At 33.1% G+C, this 25,232-nt stretch overlaps 2 protein-coding genes across 2 annotated transcripts; one reads left to right on the top strand and one right to left on the bottom strand.

Moving 5' to 3' along the window:
• The first annotated feature begins 268 nt into the window (after positions 1–268).
• On the top strand, positions 269–1,307 carry LOC137822596 (RING-H2 finger protein ATL78). The gene has a single exon (XM_068627505.2). It carries the CDS (start codon positions 449–451, stop codon positions 1,127–1,129), a length of 681 nt encoding a protein of 226 aa, XP_068483606.1. The 5' UTR covers positions 269–448; the 3' UTR covers positions 1,130–1,307.
• A 19,301-nt stretch (positions 1,308–20,608) lies between these two features.
• CARA (carbamoyl phosphate synthetase A) lies at positions 20,609–23,599 on the bottom strand. Its single transcript, XM_068623894.1, has 10 exons — positions 23,284–23,599; positions 22,952–23,084; positions 22,767–22,855; positions 22,616–22,676; positions 22,454–22,521; positions 22,219–22,347; positions 22,036–22,145; positions 21,605–21,952; positions 21,186–21,351; positions 20,609–20,957 (listed from the first exon to the last, which is right to left on the bottom strand). The coding sequence occupies exons 1-10, from the start codon at positions 23,402–23,404 to the stop codon at positions 20,869–20,871; spliced, it is 1,314 nt and encodes a 437-aa protein (XP_068479995.1). The 5' UTR covers positions 23,405–23,599; the 3' UTR covers positions 20,609–20,868.
• Positions 23,600–25,232: the final 1,633 nt, after the last annotated feature.

Below are 25,232 nucleotides of genomic sequence, written 5' to 3'. Positions count from 1 at the left end.
AATAAAGGTAAACTGTCCTTAGTGAGCTAAGTTTAAGAAAACCTTCCTTCCTCGTATGTAAAATACGAAACTAAAACTGCCACGTGGCAGACCCTGCTGCGTGTAAGGTGGGATTGAAAATGAATGGGACCTTCTTGACAGGGAAAGCCAATCACAAAAGGCTTACAGTGAGTGGAGGATCCTTGTGCTAAGACATCTATCTATCTGCAAGAGGCAACAACTAATTAAAGACAAAGATAAAAACCCTTCAACCTCACCACCACCCTTGGAAATATTCTAATTTACCAACCCAACCATTCTCCAAAAAAACAATACTTTCACATTCCAATCAAAGGTAGCCACCAAAATCTAACCATGTAAACTTCCCTATATATAATTCCCTTAGCCAACCAACCCCTAGAAGCTCTCTGATAACTTTGTTAACACCACACCACACCTTTCAACTAAAATGTATTCTGCTGCAACTTCCTTTACTTCACCACTCCACCATGACCTTCACAGCTTCCACTCAAGAAGGTTACTCCTTCACTCCCCACTCAACCAATCAGCCAAGCCCCCAGCAAGCAGCCACGATTCCACAGAAACATATCTTGGAGATGGAAATTTCGATGCAAATGTTGTCATGGTACTCTCAGTCCTACTATGTGCACTCATCTGCTCCTTAGGTTTGAACTCCATCATCAGGTGTGCACTAAGGTGTTCCAATTTCGTAGTGAGTGACTCGGTGGCAACCAGCAGCCCTCCAGCAAGAGTTGCCAACACAGGAGTGAAGAAGAAAGCCCTCAAGACTTTCCCCACAGTGAGTTACTCAGCTGAGCTGAACCTCCCAAGTTTGGACTCAGAGTGTGTCATATGTTTGTCAGAGTTCTCAAATGGTGACAAGGTGCGCATTTTGCCAAAGTGCAACCACGGGTTCCACGTACGCTGCATTGACATGTGGCTAAGCTCACACTCTTCATGCCCCAAATGCAGACAGTGCCTAATTGAGACTTGCCAAAAGATTGTTGGGTGCAGTCAGCAGCAAGCTAGCTCCTCTCAACAACCAGTGTTGCAGGTGCCAGAAACCATTCTCACCATAACGCCACTGGACCCAGAAGGTTTGGTGCGTAACTATAGGGAACCTCGCTAATTCACTATACTACTACTCTTTAGTGCTTATTATTGGCTAATGTCATAACAGTTGCAGTGGAAATGGACCCTGGTCAGCCATAATTGGTTAAGACTAGTCAGCCACCACCAACTCAATCATAATTAATGTAGTGCTTAATCATAAATGTATATAATTAATCTCCTTTCATCTCTTTCAATTTTACCCTCCCATCCCCACTTAAATGTACAAAACTAGTTCAAAGTCTAATTACCTTAATACCAAAACCAGGAGGTATAATATCATTCTTAAACTACTATTTTCTTTTATAAGCAGTCTCAGAAGTAAAACTTACTTAACCAATTTCTTAGTCATTATATTCTTTCCAAGTTTTGAAAAATATTTATTAAATTAGTCGCTGATCTTTGGTAAAATATATCAATTTAAAAGATAAATTCGTTAATTTTTAGTTGATGATTGTTTATTGGATTTTAAGTTAATTGGCTAGAAAATTTGATCTGCTTGAAGCAGCTCAATTAAGACGCTGAGCTGAGGAGGCAAGCACCATATTTCGTGCCTTTTAAGGAAATTAAGTGTATGATTGTTTATATGATAAAATAAATAGTACTTTTTGTAGATTTTTATTAGAAACAATTCTCTAAATAACAAGTTAATGCAAAGAGGTGTAAGTTACTTTTTGATTGTATGATGTGCCACTACACTACCCTGAGTAATTCGAACCACATGTATTATTAGTAAGACTAATACCTTCCTTATACGGTACATGTAATTCTAACCACATGTATTATTAGTAAGACTAATACCTTCCTTATACGGTACATGTAATTCTAACCACATGTATTATTAGTAAGACTAATACCTTCCTTATACGGTATATTTAATTCTAACCACATGTGTTTGTATCTTCTATTGCATAACGTTACCATTCTCTTGAAAAGACACAATTTTATTAACCACTGAATTTTACAACCAATCATGTTACATTTTTGTTTAATAAAATTAATGTCTTTTTCAGAACAAGACCCATATCTCATTTTCTTTAATTAATGAGAAGAGAGTCAGATAAATCTATTTAAAATTCACTTCGCCAAATGAGTCATTTCTCACAATTAAGTAGTGTTTTACTTGTGCCTGCAAGAGACACCATTTTTTATTTATTTTGTTTGACCAGAGCCTCTAGTGTCATTACTTATTTAAGTTTATAGCTAATTGAACCTAGTTGTGTTCCGACATCAGAAACATGATCCAGTAAAATAAGTGATATTAAGATAATTAATTTCCTGTAATCAAGTTCATGCATCACCACAAAGTTGTGGGATAAATATTTCAAAATTTAAATAAATCACAAGATAATAAGCATTAAAAATATATATGGTTTCTAACACACTCTCTTATCAGTTAAAGTTATATATACTAAAAAAAGAAGTGTTAAATAAGTTGAAAATCTACAATAAATTTAAATGAATAAGAGTTGTAAGATTTATGATGGTTTAGAAAAATATGATTTGGTGGTATTGGTTGTGTCCCATATGAAAAAAATGTCCCCATATTCCATATTGTGGTGTTGATTGGTAGTTAGAGAGAAAAAAGAATGGAAAAAAAGAAAGAAGAATGAAAGTGGTGTACTTTATACAGTCAATGGAGCATATAATAATGAATGGAAGGTGAGGGTGAAAGCACTAATGAAGTAAGAAATGAAAGAAGTGTACTAAAAGTGAGAGGTTGTAGCATATAGTAGTAGCTGACAAAGAGTGTTTGGTTTCATTGCTAATACTGACTAACCACACTATATATATATATATATATATATCCCCAACGATTGAAACTTGATTTGCTATAAAGCTCAACGCATTAAGGATATACTATGTTTGCAACATCATATGGTAAATGTGTGTGCCTATAGGACCCCGATACCTGATGAACACCATTATCGTTAAAGCAAATTGTGAGGATATTATTCTTCCAACCGCAAAAAAATTTAGAGAGGGAAAGGAAACCACCAAATCAATATAAATAAATAAAATTCGTGCATATTGAGAAATCATCAATTTCATCTCAATCAAGGTTTCGATACATTTCTCATAACGTCATCAACTCCAACTCAATTGTGATATCGTCAACTCAGTCTCAATTACGATGGTAAAACAGGCAAAGTCCAAGAAACCGATATGCCGGTCTGTCACCATTTAGGTGTGACAGGTTAATTTTTTGAATCTGGCAACTCGTATTAGTCTGGTCAACCTAACCCGTCTAACCCGCCAACACGGTGGATTACGGTCGGAGTGGGACGTCCACCTTTCTATATATTTTGATAGTTTTAAATGTTTTTAGAATTAAAATTGGTGGTAATTAATATTTTATATAAAACTTTATTTACATTAATTTCTTTATACATCATTTTATTCATTAAAGTATTATTATTATTTACTTTATTTTGTTAGACATTAAACCTTCTTTGATTATAATATTAAAAGTTTACTTTAATTTTATTGTTCTTCCTTGCTTTTGATTGTCCAAAAGGTGGTATCATAATTATAACAAAGTAAATAGATTCAAAACAAAATAATTAAAAAAAAAAATGTGAATCAACCTACCCTCTAACAACACGGTTACTAATTTCGGCCTGTATAACATTTATAGAACAAATTAACCTGTTTTATCACTCCTAATCTCAACCTTAATGTCATCAACTTGATATTTTTTTTTGTTTAAGTTACTTAACAATTCTTTCATATAGTAGTAGATCAAAGATATTTATTGGTCTATCTAGAATAATGGTATTTCTCAATTAATATATGTAATGTTTTTCTTGCTTAAAATGGTCGTTTAAATTTTATGTCAATATCAAATTTGATTTTTTTCGTTGGCAATTAAAAATATTTTTTGTTATTATTAGTCAAAAGTTAATTTTCAACCTACATTTAATAAGAGTTTAATTTTTGCAAACATAATTAAGGTTATTTCACTACCAACGTTAGGTAATATTTTCAATCAACATTGGTATGTCTATTTTTTATTTTTTATTTGGCTTATGTGAAATAGGACTTTTATTGGCATCAATGAGACTATTTATTTAATTAGTAATAAATGTTAATAAGCATTATTTTTAAGTTGACTTTGTTGTAATTATTTTTTCGTTGATGTAAACTAAGTTATTTTATGACCATATTAGAGAGATTTAGTTTGGCTAATGTAAACCTGACTAAGTTCACATCTATAGAAGTTTATTATTTTTTTATGTCTATAACGATTATTTTTAATCGACATCACCATAATTATTTTTCGTCATAATTTGGTAAATATGTTATTTAAAATGTGGATTAAGAAAACTTATGATATAATAAAAATTTGGTTGAAAAATTACTAAAAAAATATATATTGACCCCGATTATACAATCTTTAACTTATGATATAATAAAAATGATATTTTTTTATTTCATATAAAAATTGAAATTTTAGGTAGGGTTGTATAGTGAAATAAGATTATCAATGTATATATTTTAAAAATAATATTTATTAATGTCGTTAAGTGAATAGTTCTTGACCCATCGATTAATCGTAATAATTATAGCTGATATATTAGCTTAAAAAATTAATCTCATCTAATCTAAGAGAAAAAAAATTGTCGTTAATTAAAAATATCTCAATAAACATTAGTCGAAAAGTAGTTTCAATAAAAGATTAACCAAAAACATCACTTTGAAAAATATTTTTAAATTAATAAATATTATTTAATATTAAAAATAAATGTTTGTATTTGATGGTGATTCAAACACTTTATCCAAACAAAATATTAAAATTGAATTTAATTAATTCATCTAAATAAAACATTTAAAAAAATAAAATAACTTGAGTGAAAATAATTAAAATTTAATTGTTTTAACTTTTAAAAATTTTAAAAGTTGTTATTCAAAAATAAGATAAAACAATTTTTCTCATTTATGTATTGTTTAATTCTATAGTTTTAGGCAAAAGGGAGACTTTAACTAATTCTTGAGATAAAACCAAATTAGATTCTTACAGTTTTGAGAGTAGGGTAGATGAGATAGGGTGAAGTAATGGCGGCAAGATCTAACTTATGATTGAGCCTCGTATGAATGAAAAAGAGTATATTGGAATAAACTTTCATAGCATTCCCTTTTGCCTTCTTTCCTCACTTTTTACACGTGAAAATCATCATAACGACATTGAGCACAGGTAGATGTTTAAAACTATAATGAATTAAAACACTACTAGGGAATCGTATGTAATGTGGATGAGATGACTCATACCTACCTATGATCTATGCACTAGCACGTAGAATAGGGTAAATAGATTATGAAATTAAATTAACAACCAAATACAATGCATAAATACACATGAAAAATCAAAACCGGCAATATTCTCATACATTATAGATAACATCAAAATTATTGGTTAGGGATATAGAATGTTTTTTTTTTTCCTTCTTCGATTCGATTGGGATAAGATAATTATTTGATGTTATCCTTAATAATACTAATTAGAAAATTTAATATGTGGTTGATATTAATTTTTGGAATGATATTTTGTTTTCTTCTAGATTATATCTTTTATTAGAGGTGTTTCTTATAACAATTGGATTAAACTTTCTTCTAATATTGCACAATCTTGGTTCCTCTTGATCAGTCTCTTATTCCTTTTCTATTTTATCTACAAATTTTAGAATTTAAATTATGTAGTTATCTCTGGTGGGAGGGATGTTCCCAATTGGATGTTTGAAGATTAAGGTATTCTCAATCAGAAAGTTGCTCGGTCTTTTTTCTCTGATACTGGGACTTATATTTGGTCTTTTTCTATCCCGCCAACCAAGACCCTAGTTCTTTGGAAAATTTTACATAAAATTTGTGCTCACTGATGGAGAGGTGCAAGAAAGAGGAGTGAATCTTTGTTATAAGTGTTCATTATGCAATAATCATGAGGAGTCTCCTTCTCATCCTTTTTTAGATTTCCTTGTTGCACAACAAGTTTGGTCTTGGCTTTAGCAAATTTTTTCTACATTTGTTTTTTCTTCTGTTGTATAAGAAAATGATAAAAAAATGGTAAAAAGAAGAGATGTTTCTTATTCTCTTATGTGTATGGTTACATCACCTCCATGTATAGGAAATATATAGGGAGTTTCTCTCTCCAATTAACAATCTAAGTAGCAGGGATACTAATCATGATAATCATGAGATTCTATCATTATTAAATTAATTGCATATAATTGGGTACAATATCGTACAATATTGCATACAATAATTGCATATAATTTGATAATTATTATTTCCTTAATACTCCCCTCAAGTTGGTAGGTGAAGATCATGAACCCCCAACTTGTGTCGTAGCGTCAAAAACCGTTCCTTGCCTAGTGCCTTTGTAAAAATATCTGCGAGCTAATACTGAGTCGGTACATATGAAGGACTAATTATCCCAGCTTGTAATTTTTCTCGCACAATGTGACAGTCTATCTCAATGTGTTTTGTGCGTTCATGAAATACTGGGTTTGCTGCTATATGTAATGCCGCTTGATTGTCACAAAAATGTTGAGCTGACAAGTTACATGGCACCTTTAAATCCTACAACAGATATCGCAACCAAACTATCTCCAAACAAGTATTGGCCATCGCGCGGTATTCTACTTCCGCTGATGATCTTGATACGTTTGTCTGTTTTTTTTTACTTCCATGAGATAATAGAAGAACAAAAAAATGCAATATCCAGATACTGATCTCCGAGTTGTCTGACAACCTCCCCAGTCTGAGTCGCAATAAGCTGTCAATGTCAGATTGTTTTCGGATGGCAATAGCAATCCTTGTCCTGATGATCCTTTGATGTACGTTAGGACTCGAATTGCGGCATCCCAATGAGGTTTCCGTGGATCCTATATATATTGACTTAGGGTCCGAACCGAAAATGCTATGTCAGGCCGAGTAACCGTGAGGTATATTAGTCGTCCCACGAGTCGCCTATATTTGACTGGATCCTTTAATAACTCTCCATCGTCTGGTGTGAGTTTTAGGTATTGTTCCATTGGAAATTTGTCTGGACGAGCACCTGTGAGTCCCATATCCTACAAAATATCAAGAGCATATTTTCTTTGGAACATGTAAATACCAGCTTTGGAACGGGAAAATTCAATCCCTAGAAAATATTTTAGGTCTCCAAGATCTTTAATGCAAAATTGTTGTAATAGACAATCTTTAACACGCTGAATTTCTGTCAAATCATTTCCTGTCAAAAGAATATCATCCACATAAATCAAAAGGGCAGTAAATGATGAGTTATTTTCTCTTGTGAATAAAGAGTAATCTGTCTTGGACTGTTGAAATCCTACAGATTTAATCACATGAGAAAATGTTGAAAACCATGTTCGAGATGCTTGTTTGAGACAATAAAGGGATTTGTTGAGTCGACATACAATGATCTCCCCTGTCGATGATGCCCGGGTGGCAAGTCCATGTAAATAATTTCATGCAATGTGCCATGTAAGAAGGAATTTTGCACATATAGCTGGTGAGTAAACCAATGTATGGTTGTTGTAATGGTGAGGAGACACCTCAAAGTTGTTAATTTTGTTGTTGGTGAAAAAGTTTCAGAATAGTCGACACCTTCAATCTGAGTATACCCCTTTGTGACAAGGCGCGCCTTATATCTGTCAACGCTACCATCTGAGTTGTACTTTATTTTATAGACCCATTTGCATCCGATGGGTTTCTGCCCAGCGGGTTACGGTGTTAAGGTCCACGTTTGATTTAGCTGCAAGGCGAAAATCTCTTCGTCCATTGCTTTTTGCCTGTGAGGATAACCAATGAAGATACATTGTCAGGCGCGCAGATCAAATTTTTGCTTAGGTGAAACAACAGTTGCGTAACAGAGGCAATCAAAAGTTTTTAGCTGAGAAAGTGAAGGTGGTTGATTATATAGTAGCTCAAAAGGTGATTTATTTTTTAGTAAAGGGGATGGCAAGCGATTAATGATATATGTGGCAGTTAGAACGCATTCTCCCCAAAATTCTAATGGTAAATTGGACTGATATAGGAGGGTTCATGCTGTGTTTAAAACGTGTCTATGTTTGCGTTCTACTATTCCATTTTGTTGAGGAGTGTAGACGCAAGTGCGTTGACATTCAATACCTTTTTTGAGAAAAAAATCATACATTGAAATAAATTCCAATCCGTTGTCAACGCGGATGGTTTTAATAGATGCCTGAAATTGATTTTGTGCAAATGTAATGAATGACTCTAAGAGATGTTGGGTTTCAGATTTATGATTCATAAGAAATAGCCAAGTACATCTAGTATAGTCATTGACTATAGTGAGAAAAAATGTTTTCCAAAATGAGTTGGGGTTTTATGAGGACCCCAAATGTCACAATGCAATAGATTAAATGGAGAATGAGATTTTATTGTGCTTAAAAGAAAGGGTAGACTTGTCTGTTTAGCTTTGGGACAAATACTATAATTATTATGAATGGAAATGAGATTTTTACTGATAGGGATAGGTAGTAAGGAAGATACATGTTGTAAACACGCCAGAGAAGGATGTTCGAGGCGCTTGTGCCATAAATCAGGGTCGATCGATATTTGAGATGCGTGAGCTTGGTTTGGAAGAGGGGACATGTAGTATAAGCCTGCGTGTTGTTTACCTGAGCCAATCATCCTTCCCGTAGCCAAGTCCTGTAAAACACAACCATGGAGTAAAAACGACACAACAATTTAGTGAACTGGTTATCTTACTAATGGACATGAGATTTAAATTAAAAGAAGGAACACAAAGAACATATTTGAGAGTGATTTTTTCATTGAATTTAATTGTGCCTGTAGATGAGATGGGCACAGTTGAGACTGTGGGCAGATTAATGATGAAGTGTGTGTGAAAAATTGTGAATCAGATGCAATGTGATCGGTTGCTCCGCTATCCAAAATCCATGGTTTCGTAGTAGAATTAGAATAGGAGTTATGGACAAGCAGACCTCTGTAGAGCTAACAAACGTGTTACTTTTACCGTTATTGTTGAGCGAGTAAATAGCCTTTGTCAATTGCTGAATTTGCTCGGTACTGAAGCCTTGTACGAGATTTCTATCGGACTCGTTACTGATGTCTTCTTTTCCAGACATGATTTTTTATTTAGGGGATAAAAATGAGATCGGTGCTCTGAGACCATATAAGAAAATGATAAAAAATGGTAAGGAAAGAAGAGATGTTTCTTATTCTCTTATGTGTATGGTTACATCACCTTCATGTATAAGAAATATATAGGGAGTTTCTCTCTCCAATTTACAATCTTATTAAATTAATTGCATATAATTGGGTACAATATCGTACAATATTGCATACAATAATTGCATATAATTTGATAATTATTATTTTCTTAATATGTTGAGGATTTAATCCATTATATTAAATCTCCTGGAAATCCCCTACTTAAACTTATTAGACTTGCAACTATTACTTTTTCAGTCTGGATGATTTGAAGGATGAGAAATCATATCAGGTTTCAGCAAGAAATCAATACTCATATGGTTATTGAGATTATAAAGAAGAAATGTCAGCCTTTTTTCCACGCTTTTCCACTCTTAAATACAAACGGACCCTTAAAATTTCTTTATTTTCTAGTCTTCTTATATTTTTATTTTATATTATTTTTCATATGATGACACGTATTGTCTATCATAAATTTTATATAAATAAAAAAAAATAGAAAAGTAGAGAAATACGCTTTGCTATAAAAAAAAACACTCAATTTTAATGAATATATATATATATATAGAATTGTTCTCTCTCATTAAATAAATCTTAAAATTTAGAGAATATTAAGGTTAAATTGGATAATGAGGATAAAGATCAAACGTGCAATCATTTCAATACTATATCGTTAAAGTGTCACTGATTCATTGTGATGATAGCTTAGAGATGGCCATAAAACAAAATTATGGCACCCGATATTAGGTCTTATGTCACTAATAAATTAGTCATAGTTTATTGTTCTTTCAAAAGTTTTGAAAAGAAAGTTCTTTCTTAACTTGAATAAGTGAATAGTTCAAGATTAATTATCCTCATACTCTATTTGTATTTTAAAAATAAAATATTAAAGTGCTTATATTCTTACAAATGTCATCACTCTTGCTAAACACCTCGTTAATTCTATTGAGAAATGGTGTAATATTTCATTATCAATATTATAAAAGAATATCATTTTAATATATAGTGTAAAACCAAACAATGATTCAACAAATAATTTCTCATAATATTTTTGTGTCACTGTACGTTTAGAACTGTATATTAATAGAATTAGAAGATAATAAAATTGATACTAATATTCCCAATTATATTTCTTATAACATTCATTTAAAAATGCAATAATAAATATATTTTGAAAATCATCTAGAAACGTTACACTTATTTTTTTATTGAGGAATTTTTATTAAGTGTATTTATATTGAAAACACTTTGAAGAAAAAAGTATTTTTTAACTATATTTAGATGAAAAAAAACACTTTGTAAAGAAAAAAATGTAAGTATATTTAGAATAAATAATTGTTGGGGATTTCCCACACTCACCATGTGCATTCACATGTGATCCAAACATCGAATTATAAATTTATAGACTAAGTAGGAAGAACTTAGATGGTTGAAGACTTCCATGGAGGTGGAGGGATGGAGGAGTCACGCCACTTGGAGGAGAAGGAACCCAAGATAAGTGATGATTGGAGTCGTCACTTGAAACATCTTTGTCAAGATAAGACTCAGAGAAAACTATATACTCATAATTTCACTCAAGGAGAGTTTCTTTACTCGAAATGTGCTATGAATTACAAGAGGGGTGGCCACCTATTTATAGTGTAGGTGTCGTGAGTTTTAGGGAGTGCAGAGAAATTAAAATTAAAATTAAACATGTTTGGACTCCCTAATTTCGTGCCACTAAAAGTGGATCTAAGAGAGTCATGCTTCTCACATTTAAGCATGTGTTTGTGTTTGATCTGATTAAATCTGAAGCAGTTCCTGCAAAAATAGCATTTATATTGTCCAAAGCTTCTTACAGCAGTAAGACAGTTTATTACACATTCAAGGTATAAAACATGATAAACAATCGGTTGTTTACACGAAACAATCGGTTGTTTCTATCAGTAGCAGCAGAAAACACTTTTATATCAGAGATTTTAACATTTTATGCAATACCAGACAAAGATATACAAGAACCAATAATTCTCCCCCTATTTGTCTTCACAAACAGACTTTAACATGTACCAAAAACAGATTTAAGAGAGATTATTAAGATCAAGAATACCTAACTCATCTCTTAAGAAGAAAAACTTCTCTTTTGGTAATGGTTTTGTGAAGGTGTCAGCTAACTGCAGTTTGGTCTCCATAAACTTCACTTCACAGTTCCCATTTAGTACATGATCTCTGATGAAATGATGTCTTATTTCAATATGTTTGGTCCTTGAGTGCTGAATCTGATTTTTGGTGAGATTGATTGCACTTGTGTTATCACACATCAAGGGAACCTTGCTGATTTGTAAACCAAAATCTGCAAGTTGTTGCTTGAGCCATAGAATCTGTGCACAGCAGCTACGAGCAGCTATATATTCAGCCTCAGCAGTAGTGAGAGCAACACATGCTTGCTTCTTGCTATGCCATGAGATTAGGCTTGAGCCAAGAAGGTGACAAGTGTCACTTGTGCTTTTTCTATCTAGCTTGCAACCTGCAAAGTCAGAATCTGAATAACCAATTAAATGTATTGGAGAGTGAGAAGGATACCATAGTCCTACAGATGATGTTCCTTTGAGATATTTCATAATTCTTTTTGCAGCTTTGAAGTGTGACTCTTTAGGATTTGCTTGATATCTTGCACATAGACACACCGCAAACATGATGTCCGGCCTACTAGCTGTTAGATAAAGCAAGGATCCAATCAAACCTCTGTATTTTGTTTGATCTATACTCTTTCCAGCAGCATCCACATCCTTGTAACAGCTTGATGGCATTGGAGTGCTTGCTTCTTTGCAATTCTCCATTTCAAATTTCTTGAGAATCTCCTTGCAATATTTTGATTGACTTAAGAAGATCCCATCCTTTGTTTGTTTAACCTGCAATCCAAGAAAGAAAGATAGTTCTCCCATCATAGACATTTCAAACTCACCTTTCATTGCAGCCACAAATTCTTCACACAGTCTATCTTGTGTAGCACCAAAGATGATGTCATCAACATAGATTTGCACAAGAATTATTTCTGCATTTCACTTATTGATGAAGAGAGTCTTGTCTACCATTCCTCTTTCATAACCATGAGATAGCAGAAAGTTGCTAAGCCTCTCATACCACTGCCTTGGAGCTTGTTTCAGTCCATACAAAGCTTTCTTCAACTTGAAGACATGGTTGGGATACTTGTGATCTTCAAAACCCGGTGGTTGATCTACATAGACTTCCTCATTGATGTAGCCATTCAAGAAGGCACTCTTTACATCCATTTAGAAGAGTTTAAAACCACTCATACATGCAAAGGCCAGCAGCAACCTTACAGCCTCCAATCTAGCCACAGGAGCAAAGGTTTCACCATAGTCTATGCCCTCTTCTTGATTGTAGCCTTTGGCAACTAGCCTTGCTCTGTTCCTCGTGATCACTCCATCCTCATCTAGCTTGTTCCTAAAAACCCATTTCGAACCAATAATATTCATTTCATTAGTTTTAGGGACAAGAAACCATACCTCATTCCTTTCAAACTGATTTAGCTCTTCATGCATAGCTTCAACCCACTTCTCATCCTTGAGAGCTTCCTCAATTGACTTTGGTTCAATTTGAGAGACAAAAGTTGTGTGTCTGCAGTAGTTTGAGATGGAGCTACGTGTGGAGACACCTTCCTTTATCTGCCCTATGATGTTATCCACTGACAGATCTCTAGGAATCCTCCACTCTTTGGGCAGCTCACTCTGTTGCAGAATTTCAATCGGTTGTTTCTGCGAATCAACCAGTTGTTTTTCTGCACAGATTTCCAGCTTCTCCAAACTGATGCTCTGTTCATCTTCCTCAGCACTGATCTTTGGGATCTGACTGATTCTGCGATCTACCTCATCAAAGACAACGTGAACTGATTCTTCTACAGTCATCAACTATTTGTTGTAGACTCTATATGAAAATACCAAGGTCAGCTTTTTCATCAAACTTTCCCAAGCTTTCCTTTCCATTGTTGAGAACAAAACAGCTACAGCCAAAGACTTTAAGGTGACTGATGTTGGGCTTCCTTCCATTGAAAAGTTCATATGGAGTTTTCTTCAAAATGGGCCTTATAAGTACCTTATTCATCACATAACAAGAGGTACTCACTGCATCTGCCCAAAAATACTTAGGAAGTGATGATCACTAAGCATTGTTCTTGCAAGCTCTTCAAGAGACATGTTCTTCCTCTCTACAACTCCATTTTGTTGTGGTGTTCTTGGAACAGAGAAATTATGTAGAATCCCCAACTTTTCAAAGAACTTGACAAACTTCTCATTCTGAAATTCTCTTCCATGGTCACTCCTTATAGAACCTATGCTACTGCTCTTTGTGTTTTGTAGTCTTCTTGCTAGCTTTTTGAATGCAGCAAAGGCATCACTCTTTGATTCCAAGAACAAGGTCCAAGTGTACTAACATTACCTCTTTGGTGTTGGGTAGACAGATTTTACATGTGTTTGTCTTGAACATCACTTGATACCCCTTGTCACAGAGTTGGCTAATGCTCAGTAGATTATGCTTTAGGCCTTCAACAAAGAGCACATCATGGATTACCAAGTTGTCCTCATCTCCTATGGATCCTCTTCCAAGAATTCTTCCTTTGTTGTTGTCTCCATAGGTGACATGACCCTCTTGCTTGAAGGATATTCTCAGAAACTTTGATTTGTCCCCTGTCATATGCTTGGAGCATCCACTGTCCAAGTACCAAAGTTGCTTACTCTCCTCCAAGATTTCCTACAAAAGAGATTTTCAAGTACAAAGGTTTGGTCCCCTTATGAATGTGGGTCCATCTAGTTTATACTCATCAATAAAAACTTTATTTACCTTGGGAATCCACTTCATAAGCCCTTTAGGAACAACATGTTTTTCGATTTTACAGAATCTCACATAATGACCTCTTTTCATGCAATAGAAGCATGTAACAATCGGTTGTTTCGATGGTCCAATCGATTGTTTTTCTGGCATTTTCGAAAATGATTTTGAAAATCTATCTTGTTTGTTTTGTGGATTAAAACCCAATCCAGATTTTCCAAAAACACAATTTTGAGATGCTAGCACACTCTCAAAGTTTGATTGGCCTTTAGAAAGCTTATCCACTGTTTTAATAAGATAGTGGACCTTCTTTTCAAGATTTTCACAATTTTCACAAACTAGAGTATCACACTTGCAAGAGGAGTTTTTTGTAAATGATTTCCAAATTTTCAAAATCCATTTTTGAATGTTCTAAATCCTCTTCAAGTATTTTTACTCTATTTTCTAGCCAGCTGTTCTTTTCTTTTAACCGATTGTTCAAGAGAGTCAATCGGTTGGCTTCTTCATGCGTTTCTTGAAAGGCTTGAAGCAATTGGCCATAATTTTCAGAGTTTGAAGAGTTTGATGAACTTACACTACTTGAGTCATCCTCTTTTCTGGCCATGAAGCAAAGATTGAGGCTTTTCTTATTTTGTCTTCTCTTTCTTCTTGCTTGACTTTTTGTCATTGCTTCCTTTGGTTCATGAGCAGCCTTGAGTGTCTCCCACATTTCCTTAGCAGTTTTGCACTTTGATATCCTGAAAAATTCATTAGTATCTAGTGCAGAAGCTATAATGTTTTGAGCATACCTATCAAGCTGAGCCATCTTACATTCATCATCTGTCCATTTGGACAAAGGTTTTGCAATGAAGGAATTATCCTTTTTGAAATTTGGAATGTAAGGACCATTCTCAATTGAGTCCCAAATTCTTTGATCAATAGATTCAATAAAGATTTTCATTCTTGCTTCCCAAAACTTATAATTCAATCCACAGAAAAAAGGTGGTTTGTAGATTGAAGCACCCTCCTCAAAAGATAGTTTTCCAGCCATAAAAAAAATTTTAGATCAACTTGAATAACTTTCAAGAACCAAGCTCTTGATGCCAATTGTTAGAATATATGGCCTTAAACGAGAGGGGGGTGAATTGTTTAAGAAAGATTTTAGTAAACTTTTAAGCTTAGAATGAAAATTCTTTTAGAAAACCTTGATTAAGGATTCAGTTTTTCAAAACAAAAAGAAAAAGCACAAAGCTGGAAAAACAATCGGTTGTTTTAACGAAACAATCGGTTGTTTATACCAGTTTTTAAATGACAAAACTGAATTTAAAGAGTTAGAGATAGAGAGATTATACACAGTTCTTTGTACTGGTTCACTCCAAACCAGAGCTACATCCAGTCTTCTTAGAAACCCTGAGGATATCCACTAAGCAACCACACCTTGATCACTTACACAACAACCAAGAGAATGACCTTGAACACCTCAAGAAACACACTCTCCTTGGCCAACACTAAGATTGTTGATCTTGAACACCTCAAGAACACACAGCCAATCTCAGCAAGCACAGAAACAAATTGTTCAACAGAGTACAAAGATTACACTTGTTACAGATGAATATCTGAAATCAATACAAGTAGAATCCTATTCCAGCACCTTGATCAATCACAAACTCTTAGCAATCTCAGCTCTTTTAAAAACTCTTTAGAAAAACTTTGTCAAAAGATACTTAATTCTCAAATTTGTTTTTCTTAATATATTCAAAGATGTAGTTTGTTATCAAATCTTAACAAACTCTTAAATTGCATTAAAAGATTGGTCAAAGCATTTAATGACTGGAGCGTATACAGTTAAAGCATTTAAAGCTCAGTCAAACACAAAACAGTTTTTCTGTTATGATTCCAAAACAAACAATCGGTTGTTTCCTCGAATCAATCGGTTGTTTTGGTACTTAACAGTTTCAACCATTCAAAAACAGTTTTCAATCTTTCTCAAAACACCTAAGTATAAACAATCGGTTGTTTTGACAAAACAATCGGTTGTTTCAACTTAGTTTGAAAAACATTTTACTTTCATAAAGATTGAGATTCTAATTGCTTGAGATTTAATCAAAGTGTGGATTACAACATATAAACTACCCTAGAACAAAGCTTAAACCAGCACAGCAACATCAAGCAAAGCAGAGGCTTCAACATCCTTCAAAGGATTTGGATTCTTCAAAACATTGAACACCACTTGGTTCAACATATGGGTCATGAACAAACCCAAATTTTATGTTTTTAACACTTCCTATTAAAAAGATTTAAAAAAAAGAATAGTTGATATCCTAGCCCATGTTCTGGTGTTCTTCTGTTGCTGATCTTCTGAGGGATGGTGGTGCCTTGTGTCCTAGCCTGAAATGTTTGACCTACCCTTGAATAGTCTTTTTTTACTCTTTGTCATCTTCTCGTAAAGTTAGGCTAGTTTAGATGGTGATGCTCCTTTCATGGTTACATCAGAATCTCTCACTCCAAATTCGAAACTGAAATCCTCAATCGAGAGTTTTGCATACCCCAACATTGAATGAAGCCACATTCCCATCAAGAGCTTTGCATACCCTAACATTGCTTGTCAGAATAGCTCCATTGATGAATAACACTGTTGTGACACCCTGAATCAGTGGCGAGTTGAAGAATTAAAGGACTCAAATGTTTATTTTAAAGGAGACCTTTAGAGCCATCATTGGTTAGTGTCTTCCTTCCTTTCCTTTTGCTTCATGCACGAAGCGCATTTGAAAAACAACAACAATATGAACAAGTGCAAAAACAACAATAACTGCCCAACAAATAACAAAATGAGCATGAACAACCTCCCAACCAACAACAAAATGAGCATGAAAAATACCAATATCAAGATAGTGATTATGCAGATTATTTGGAACTTCATTTTGGACCATATTTTTACTTTATTTGGATTATGTTTAGATAATTTGCCTTTAAGTTTTGGATCTTAGTAATGTTTAAAGTTCATTTGGATTGTGGATTATATTTCAACTTGACTTGGATTCGGAATTATGTTATGTTTGAATTTGATTATGTTTGACTTGAATTATGTTATGTTTGAATTTGAAATTAATTTTGGATTTTGTTTTATGATTAGGTCATTGTATTGGTTAATGTTTGATTGTTGTAATTAATATTATAAGTGCCATTCATAGAATTAGTGCAACAACTTGTTTCAAATTAATTTGGATTATGTTTGAATTTGTATTGTATGTGCAAATGAAAAGGAATAAAATAAATAATAACATGGATGCTCGCAAGTTTTACCCACGAAATTTGGTTTGGAGATGTACCTATAAATTTGTATGCATGGGTAATATTATTCATGGATGCATCCATGGGTAATTATGAAAATTCTAAAATCCAAGGATTAATGGTAATGGAAAATTTACCTACAAATGTCAACTTGTTGTTAATTGATCACAAATTGTGTGTATTACCTACAAATGAGGGGCGGTGGGTATACATTTACGTATGATAGTGATGTGAGTTGATTTTAGAATTGCACATGTTTTTAGAGTTTTCACTTGGCTTATGATTTTTTTTATTAGCAAGCTATGATGATAATTCAGTAAAGATTGTCACTAGACACAAACTTAACCAAGTGGTTAAGTAAGTGTGAAGATTCTCTTAAAAAGAACAAAAATAAAACACACACTCTATGATGAATGATGAACACGAAACTAAATTAAGACATAATAGAAGGAATTAACCGAATAAAATGAAATAAAATTGAACAAAGGAATGAAGAACATTGGTGGAAAAGAATGGCAAACAAAGGAAAAGAGTAAAGAGATGAAGAAGCTTATAGAGATGGAGAGATGGAGGTGATTCAGGCTACTTGGGGAGGGAGATCCAAGATGAGTGAGGAAGGAAGTCGCCACTTGCAGCCATCTCTGCCAGGATAAGACTTAGAGGAAAATTTAGACACTCGGGAATCACTGAAGCAAAGTTTCTTTACTATTCATTCAATGTGATTTACTAAAGGTAAGGCACTATTTAGGTTTAGCCAAGGTTGTCGCACACATGGAGAGGTTTCTAGAGATTAGGTCAAAAGTGAGAACATTGAGAAGGGGCGGCACATGGGGACTTATTCTAGAAACTAGGTCAAAATGTGGGCTTTGGCATAAACAATTTATGCTAATTAAATCCTAATCTACAAAAATAAAAAGCAAATAAAATAGATGATGCTTAGGTCCAATCATGTGGGCTCTGCTCTTGATAATTCTCTGAGATATAAAAGGCTCTGAGTCACTGATCATGGATTGAGTCTGATCTAGCCCTAAGTCATGTGTCATGCTCCTAGTTTGGTCATCCTTCTGGAAGGTCGGACTAGCTCAATGGATACTCTATCAAATGGGATTTCATCATATAGGTTGTAAAAAATTACCTAAAAAATGTAGTCGATATATAATATCACAATTTTTATTTCTTACAAACATATCATTCATCCAAAAATTATCTACACCCAATATTTATTGTCGGTAATCCACAAATAATGTTAATTTAATTAAAAAAAATTGTTATTTTCTACAAATTTCTATTGTGGAAAATTTTGAATTTTTTTAATGTGTTTTAATTTTGGTTCTTTATAACTTTAGTATGATCTAGTAATGGGGTATAACTTTAGTATATATTGAAAAAACTCATAATATTTATATATTCTTAAATTGGTGTTGGTAACCAAAGTTAAGGATTTTAAATTTTAATAAAAAAAATTATTTAACAGAGATTAAAACCAAAATTCAAGTACTTTTTGAAGATTAAAAACAATGATGTGAAATTTTACAAAAATGAAAAACAAACCGAAATCAAACTTCTTCATTTTACCATAGCTAAAATAATATTTTAAGTTTAGTATAAAAAAATATACTTAAGCCCATAATATATGTGATAATGATAAATGACATAATAGTTGTTAAAATTTATATCGGTGTGATTTGATCTATTTCACACAAAAAGAAATTCTAAATTTCAGTAAAGTTTTCCAATTTTCTGATGCTATTTCTTCCGAACATACAAGTTTAACATGGCGAGGGACGCACTTCTCTCTAATGGGACGTTAACTTGATAGGCTTATCAGCTATATAGAATAAAGACTCACACGAATACTACGGATTCAAAGATACGCATAATTTTTAAAATATAAGATACAGAAATATAAATTTATATATTATATAATTATAAATTATATAAGTTGACAATAAAAATTTATATACATTAAATATGTTTCAGTTTTTTTTTTAAACAGAAAGATATTTTTCATAAATGGTTCAAAAGGATTTGTTTATTATTTTTATAATCATAATAAAAATTTATACAATAAATTTAAATTTTTAGAAAATTAATGTATTTTTTATTTAAAATTATATTAGATCCGTACTAGAATTGTCAGAAACCCAAAAAATATTTTTTGAATTTGACACTTTTTTTATACATGTCATATGTGTGTCCTACGAGTGTCAGTGTCTGATACGTATGTTCAACAATGACACTGTTTAAGAGAAATGTCTAATCTTCACATATTAGTATTAAAAGAGTCTCATTCTAGATAAAGAGTAATCACGTAAAATTTTACATAGAACGCTGTTTTTCTGGTTTTTTCTTCTTACTTCAGGAACAATTTTGTCATACTACTCGTCTTCTCACACTTTCTTTTCTTACGCACATCATCGGATTCAAATGCATAACGCACTCACCAATCCATTCAGATGAACAGTAGTCACATAAATGCAAATAGTGTTAATCTTGTTAACACTCTTTTCTTGGAACTTAAATTATTTTTCATGTTTTAGGATGCATTTAATTAAAAATAATAATAAGATAACTTAAACTAATAAACTAAAAAGCGTTTTTTAACCAGCCACATAAGTCAAGAGTTAAAAATTTAAACGCATAAAAACTAGCAAATTGAATTTTGATTAAAGTAGCTTATAGAAATATGAATAATAAAACGGGTTAGGCCTAATAAGTCAACTGTCCAACCCAAAAAAAATGGTGGAACAAACTCAGTGATTACGTGTAATGTTTAGTTTTCTTACTAATCTCACTAATCTACTAGCCAAATTGAATTGTCTCATTAATCTATTATATATTAATGAATGTTCATATGGCAAATGATTCATCATTTTAGAATTCCAAGTTAATTGGAAGACTAAATCATAGCTTATAAAAAAATGTCAACCTAACATTGATTATAAAAAAATAATTACAAGTCAATTGGTAATTCAGTCCTTAGACTAAACAAATAATATTTAGTCTCTTATTATTTGATAGGCTAACAAGCAATCAACCCATGTCATTCTTGCTATATAATTATATATAGAAGGTAATGAAAAACACTAATCAGTCCAAAGTCCAAACCCTACTATATATTCAAAGTGTGCACAATTTGCCATGATTTGAGGGAAATTTTTCTGAGTTTTCATTCATGAGTTGGAGAGAAGAGCCATAAGACCTGTTTTTGAAAAGAAAACAATTATTAATCTTAACATTAGTAAAGCCAGGAACCAAAGTTTGATGCTGACCGCGAGAAGTAGAAGAATAAGCCTTGTTGAGGTTTATAACAATCATGACCATGCTCACACTCGCACAGAAACTGAAGAGAAAATCTTAATTTATCCCTACAAACCTTAACAAACTCATCTACAAAATCATAAGACACTCGTAACTTCGTAGCAGATGCTTTTATTCTTTCTGCCCGGAGGAGAGCAGCTTGCTTCAACCGCTATGCAGGGTTGAGAATTGGGGTAGACTTTCCTTTGTTCTGTTTTCTCTTTGCTTCATTAGCTCTATAAACTCCTTAAAAGCTGCATTACCAACCACCAATAAAGGTATTTAATTGTTGAACAAATATTAATTTAAAATTTGTGTTATGAAATGAAAAATGTGGGTTTATTGCAAAAGATACATCCTAGATAGCTCACAATTCAGTTAATGAACCTAACATTTCTAAAGACTAGCACATATGGATTAATGATCATATCAAGCCTTTTTTTACTGTATTTTTAATGAACAGAAAGTTCCAAGTGTCTCACCGTAGTCAGAATCATGAGGCCCAGGGGATGCTTCAGGGTGGTATTGAAGAGACATAAGTTGCTGTGCTGGGAAAGCAAGACCGGCACAACTTCCATCATTGAGATTGATATGAGTAACCTTGACTCCTTCCGGAAGTGTGGCAGGGTCAACAGCATAGTTGTGGTTCTGCCAATTTTATATACCAATTTATGATCACACAAGGCCATGAATAAAATAACAAAATACTTAACATGAAAACACTTTTCTTGATAAAAAGAAAAAAGAAAAAATCTCAAGTGATCATGATTTTGAGGCAAAAACATAGGTCTAAAACAAATTCACTTACCTGAGCACACGGCCTAATGCACTCCAATGGATTTTTAAGCATAATTATGGTAAAAATAAGAAGAAACAGATAACCATCCTTTAGTTCACATACCTGAGCACTAATTTCAACATGGCCAGTTTGAAGGTTGCGAACAGGATGATTTCCTCCATGGTGACCAAATTTCATCTTGAATGTTTTCCCTCCTAAAGCCTGGCCTAGCAATTGATGGCCCATGCAAATTCCAAAAACAGGCACCTTTCCAATTATATTCTTTACTGTTTCAACAGCGTACGGAACAGCAGATGGATCTCCAGGGCCATTGCTGAAAAGAACCCCATCTGGCTTCATCTTCAAAGTTTCTGATGCTGGCCATGTAGATGGCACAACAGTGATTTTGCAGCCATAAGAAGCTAGGCGTTTAAGAATATTATGCTTGATTCCAAAATCATAAGCAACTACCTGCATTTTCATTCATCAGCATTCAATATAAATTACCCAATAGTCCACAAAAGTCAGTACTAATAGCATACTGCATTACGTACATGGAAAGTCTCTCCGGGCACTTTACCGGAACTAAACTCCCATTGTTGCTTTGTTTTATCAACCCATTCATGTGGACTTTTGCATGATACTCCACTTATTAGATCAACACCTGGAAAATGAAATAGCATCCATATAATTCCAATTTTAGAAACATGTACATAAACTCAAACTCACATACTTACCAACAATGTCCCATGACTTAGACATCTGAAGCAATTGCTCATCTGTTTTGGAATCGTCCGTGCTCAAGACACCAATAAGACTGCCATCTTGCCGCAGTCTGCGTGTGATTGCACGAGTATCAACATCATCTGTTGCATCACAAAACAACATCAAAATCAGAAACCATAACTTAAGTTATGCAGATTGCAGAGAACAATATTCTTTGGAGAACATATTTTTACATAAACTACTCACAGATTCCCATGATATTCCTTTCAGCTAAGTAATCACCCAGAGATTTCGCACATCTCCAGTTAGAGGTACTGAATAAACAAGCATTGCAAAGAGACAGAGAGAGTTAGTAGACTATGTAAACCTCAGTCAATCATGAAACATTTCAAAGCACGAGAACAGAACCTGATGCTCAAACTTCTAATTACAAGACCAGCAAGGAAACACCGCATCGATTCCTCATCATCTGGCAACAATGAACCAAAAGACAGTTTTCAAATAGTTTCCAAGCACAAAAATTCAGGACTCGCTCAAATTATTAAAAGAAACAACCAACCAAAATTAACGCCAGTATTCCCAATATGAGGATTTGTCATCAGCACAAACTGGCCAGCATAACTAGGATCTGTCAAAATTTCCTGATACCTGAGAATCGCACACACAACAAAGACAACCACAATTTAGCTTGCAAGCAAAGCCATGACAAAGAAAGACACATCCCAAGATTCATAGTTTCCTGACCCTGTCAGTGATGTATTGAAAACAACTTCGCCAACTTGAGTCCCTGAAGCACCAAATGATTTCGCTCTCCAAATTGAACCATCTTCTAGCACAAGTCTAGCATCTGAGTTTTTCCAAGGCCTTTCTCCACTACCTATGTCACATTTAATACAACAGCATCAATCTATTTGAACCACGGATAGCAAATTAATAATACCAAAGGGAAATAGGTGACATTCACATCAAAGGGGCATAAGAAATAGTAATCTTCATGTTACGAAATGCAACAAAAAATGGGTCCTTTAAAACATAAAGCGCTTTGAAGGTACTGAGGGAACCCATTAAGAGGTTACCCGAAGAGCATCTGACGGTAAAGACGGAAACTTTGGCGACGGCGGCGCGTGGCGGATTGGAAGAGAAGCAGTTGGTGAGGTCATTGAAGGACAGAGCGAAAGACAAAGCTTTTGTCGCCATTGACAGTCACAGCAGCAGCGTTACAGATATGTCTGTGAAACCACTCCTGTCGTAGTGCACACAGCCTTCCGTCACCTAGGTTTTTATTTTGCACAATTTCATTACTTCTTTTTCCCTTTTCTTATTTTTTAATAATTATTTTTCCTCCATGCAACTGGTAACGCCACTTTAGTCGTTTGTTTCCCTGAAATTGATACTCTCCATTTGAAATTAATTTTATTTTAAAGTTTTCTTAAATAAATTAAGGAGGTTATTTAGGCTAATAACATTCAAAATACTTTTACTATTTCCCTTAATTTATATAAATACATTATCAAGTATTCTGAGATAATAATATTCTTAGAAAGAAATTATAGTATTTCGTTAAAGATTAAATATATTTTTTATATGAATAAACGTACATTATTAAGGCTATTTCATATGTGGATTTATCTTCTTTTTTTTTACTACTTAACAAATTTATAAACTTTATTACTGTTAGTAATGTTTGATAATAGGATATCAAATCAACTCGTTCCAGTGTTTGTCCACATATTTGTATGATTTTGATGAAAAAAAATATATTTTTTAAATTGAGTATAAAAATAAAAATAAATGTGTACATATTCGATTTATCCTCGTCTTTATATTTTGTTTTAATACTTATTCTCGTTATCATATTATTTTTGTTTTTATTAGATAATTATAAAATTTATGTTAACTTCTCTTTAATTTTTAGTTTCGTAATTTATTTCTAATTTATATATTTGATATTTTATTTATTTTTAATTATATGACATTATATTTATCTAATTATTATTTAATATACAATTATAAGTTTTTTTTATATTTGATATTAGAGAAAATAAAATATTTACTATTTTAACATTGAATACTTAATAATATTATGTGTTTATTTGTTATGATTTTTATTTTTTATAAAAAATTATTTAATTAATATTTAGAATAGTCAAAGACGGGTACATATATACTCTTTTCTCTATGTGATAGGCATGAGACAAAAAGTTCACACCCATTAGGTATAGGAATGGATATGGAAATAAATTTTTACTTCAAAGGTGAAGATAAAATAGTCAAACTTGCACCCGCCTCTCCTAGTTGAGATCTCTATTTGATAAGAAGTTGTTTTTAGCAATATTTATTTTTTAAAACAAAAACTATGTTTATCAATTTGAAAATAAAAATATTGTTTTGTTTGAAAACGAAAACTATGTCTATCAATTCCAAAGATATTCAATATCATCCTCCATGACCATCTACCACGGCTAACCTTTTATACCTTCGATAGCCTTTTAAAAGCTTTTAAGCTTTGAACCGTCTATCTCTCCCACTGTTGTAAAATCATAGCTGGTATGATCATCCTCCTCCCCCTTTCACATGTAAGTTGATAGTCGAAGTTAACCTCTCACTTTTGGGCATTCTTGAGTAAAAGGTAGAAGATTGGTTTCCATTGTCTGACACCTCCAAATGGTGTGATCCATCATCAAAGGTTTAATCTTAATGTGGATTTTCTACTTTCGCTTCTTTGGATCTTTGCATATCATAGCATTCGAGTTTCATCGAATGTGACATTCTTGTTAACAAAGCCTTTAGCCTCTCTAGGTTCCAACTTCAACAATTTATATCCCTTCACACCTTCTACGTATCCAACGAAGATACACTCCTCAATTTGTGCTTCTTATTTATCTTTCTTGACATGTGCAAATGCCAAATTGTCAAACACCCTCAGATTCTAATAATATGCATGGCTTTCACTCCATACTTTCATAAGAGTCTTACATCTCATCCTCTCCAAAATGGTTATGTTCATCCTCTTAATCAACCCATT

This window comes from Phaseolus vulgaris, chromosome 9 (genome assembly GCF_051622355.1).
Source record: "Phaseolus vulgaris cultivar YP4 chromosome 9, ASM5162235v1, whole genome shotgun sequence".
NCBI lineage: Eukaryota > Viridiplantae > Streptophyta > Magnoliopsida > Fabales > Fabaceae > Phaseolus > Phaseolus vulgaris.
Note: the sequence above shows the minus strand (reverse complement) of the source record. Positions and strands in the feature narration are given on the sequence as shown.

Coding starts and splice junctions, on each gene's coding strand:
- CARA (XM_068623894.1), bottom strand. CDS start 23,404: ATGGCGACAAAAGCTTTGTCTTTCGCTCTGTCCTTCAATGACCTCACC. Junction 22,677..22,766: donor GAATACTGGCGTTAATTTTG/GTTGGTTGTTTC, acceptor CATTGTTGCCAG/ATGATGAGGAATCGATGCGG. Junction 22,348..22,453: donor AAGGAATATCATGGGAATCT/GTGAGTAGTTTA, acceptor GTGATGCAACAG/ATGATGTTGATACTCGTGCA.
- LOC137822596 (XM_068627505.2), top strand. CDS start 449: ATGTATTCTGCTGCAACTTCCTTTACTTCACCACTCCACCATGACCTT.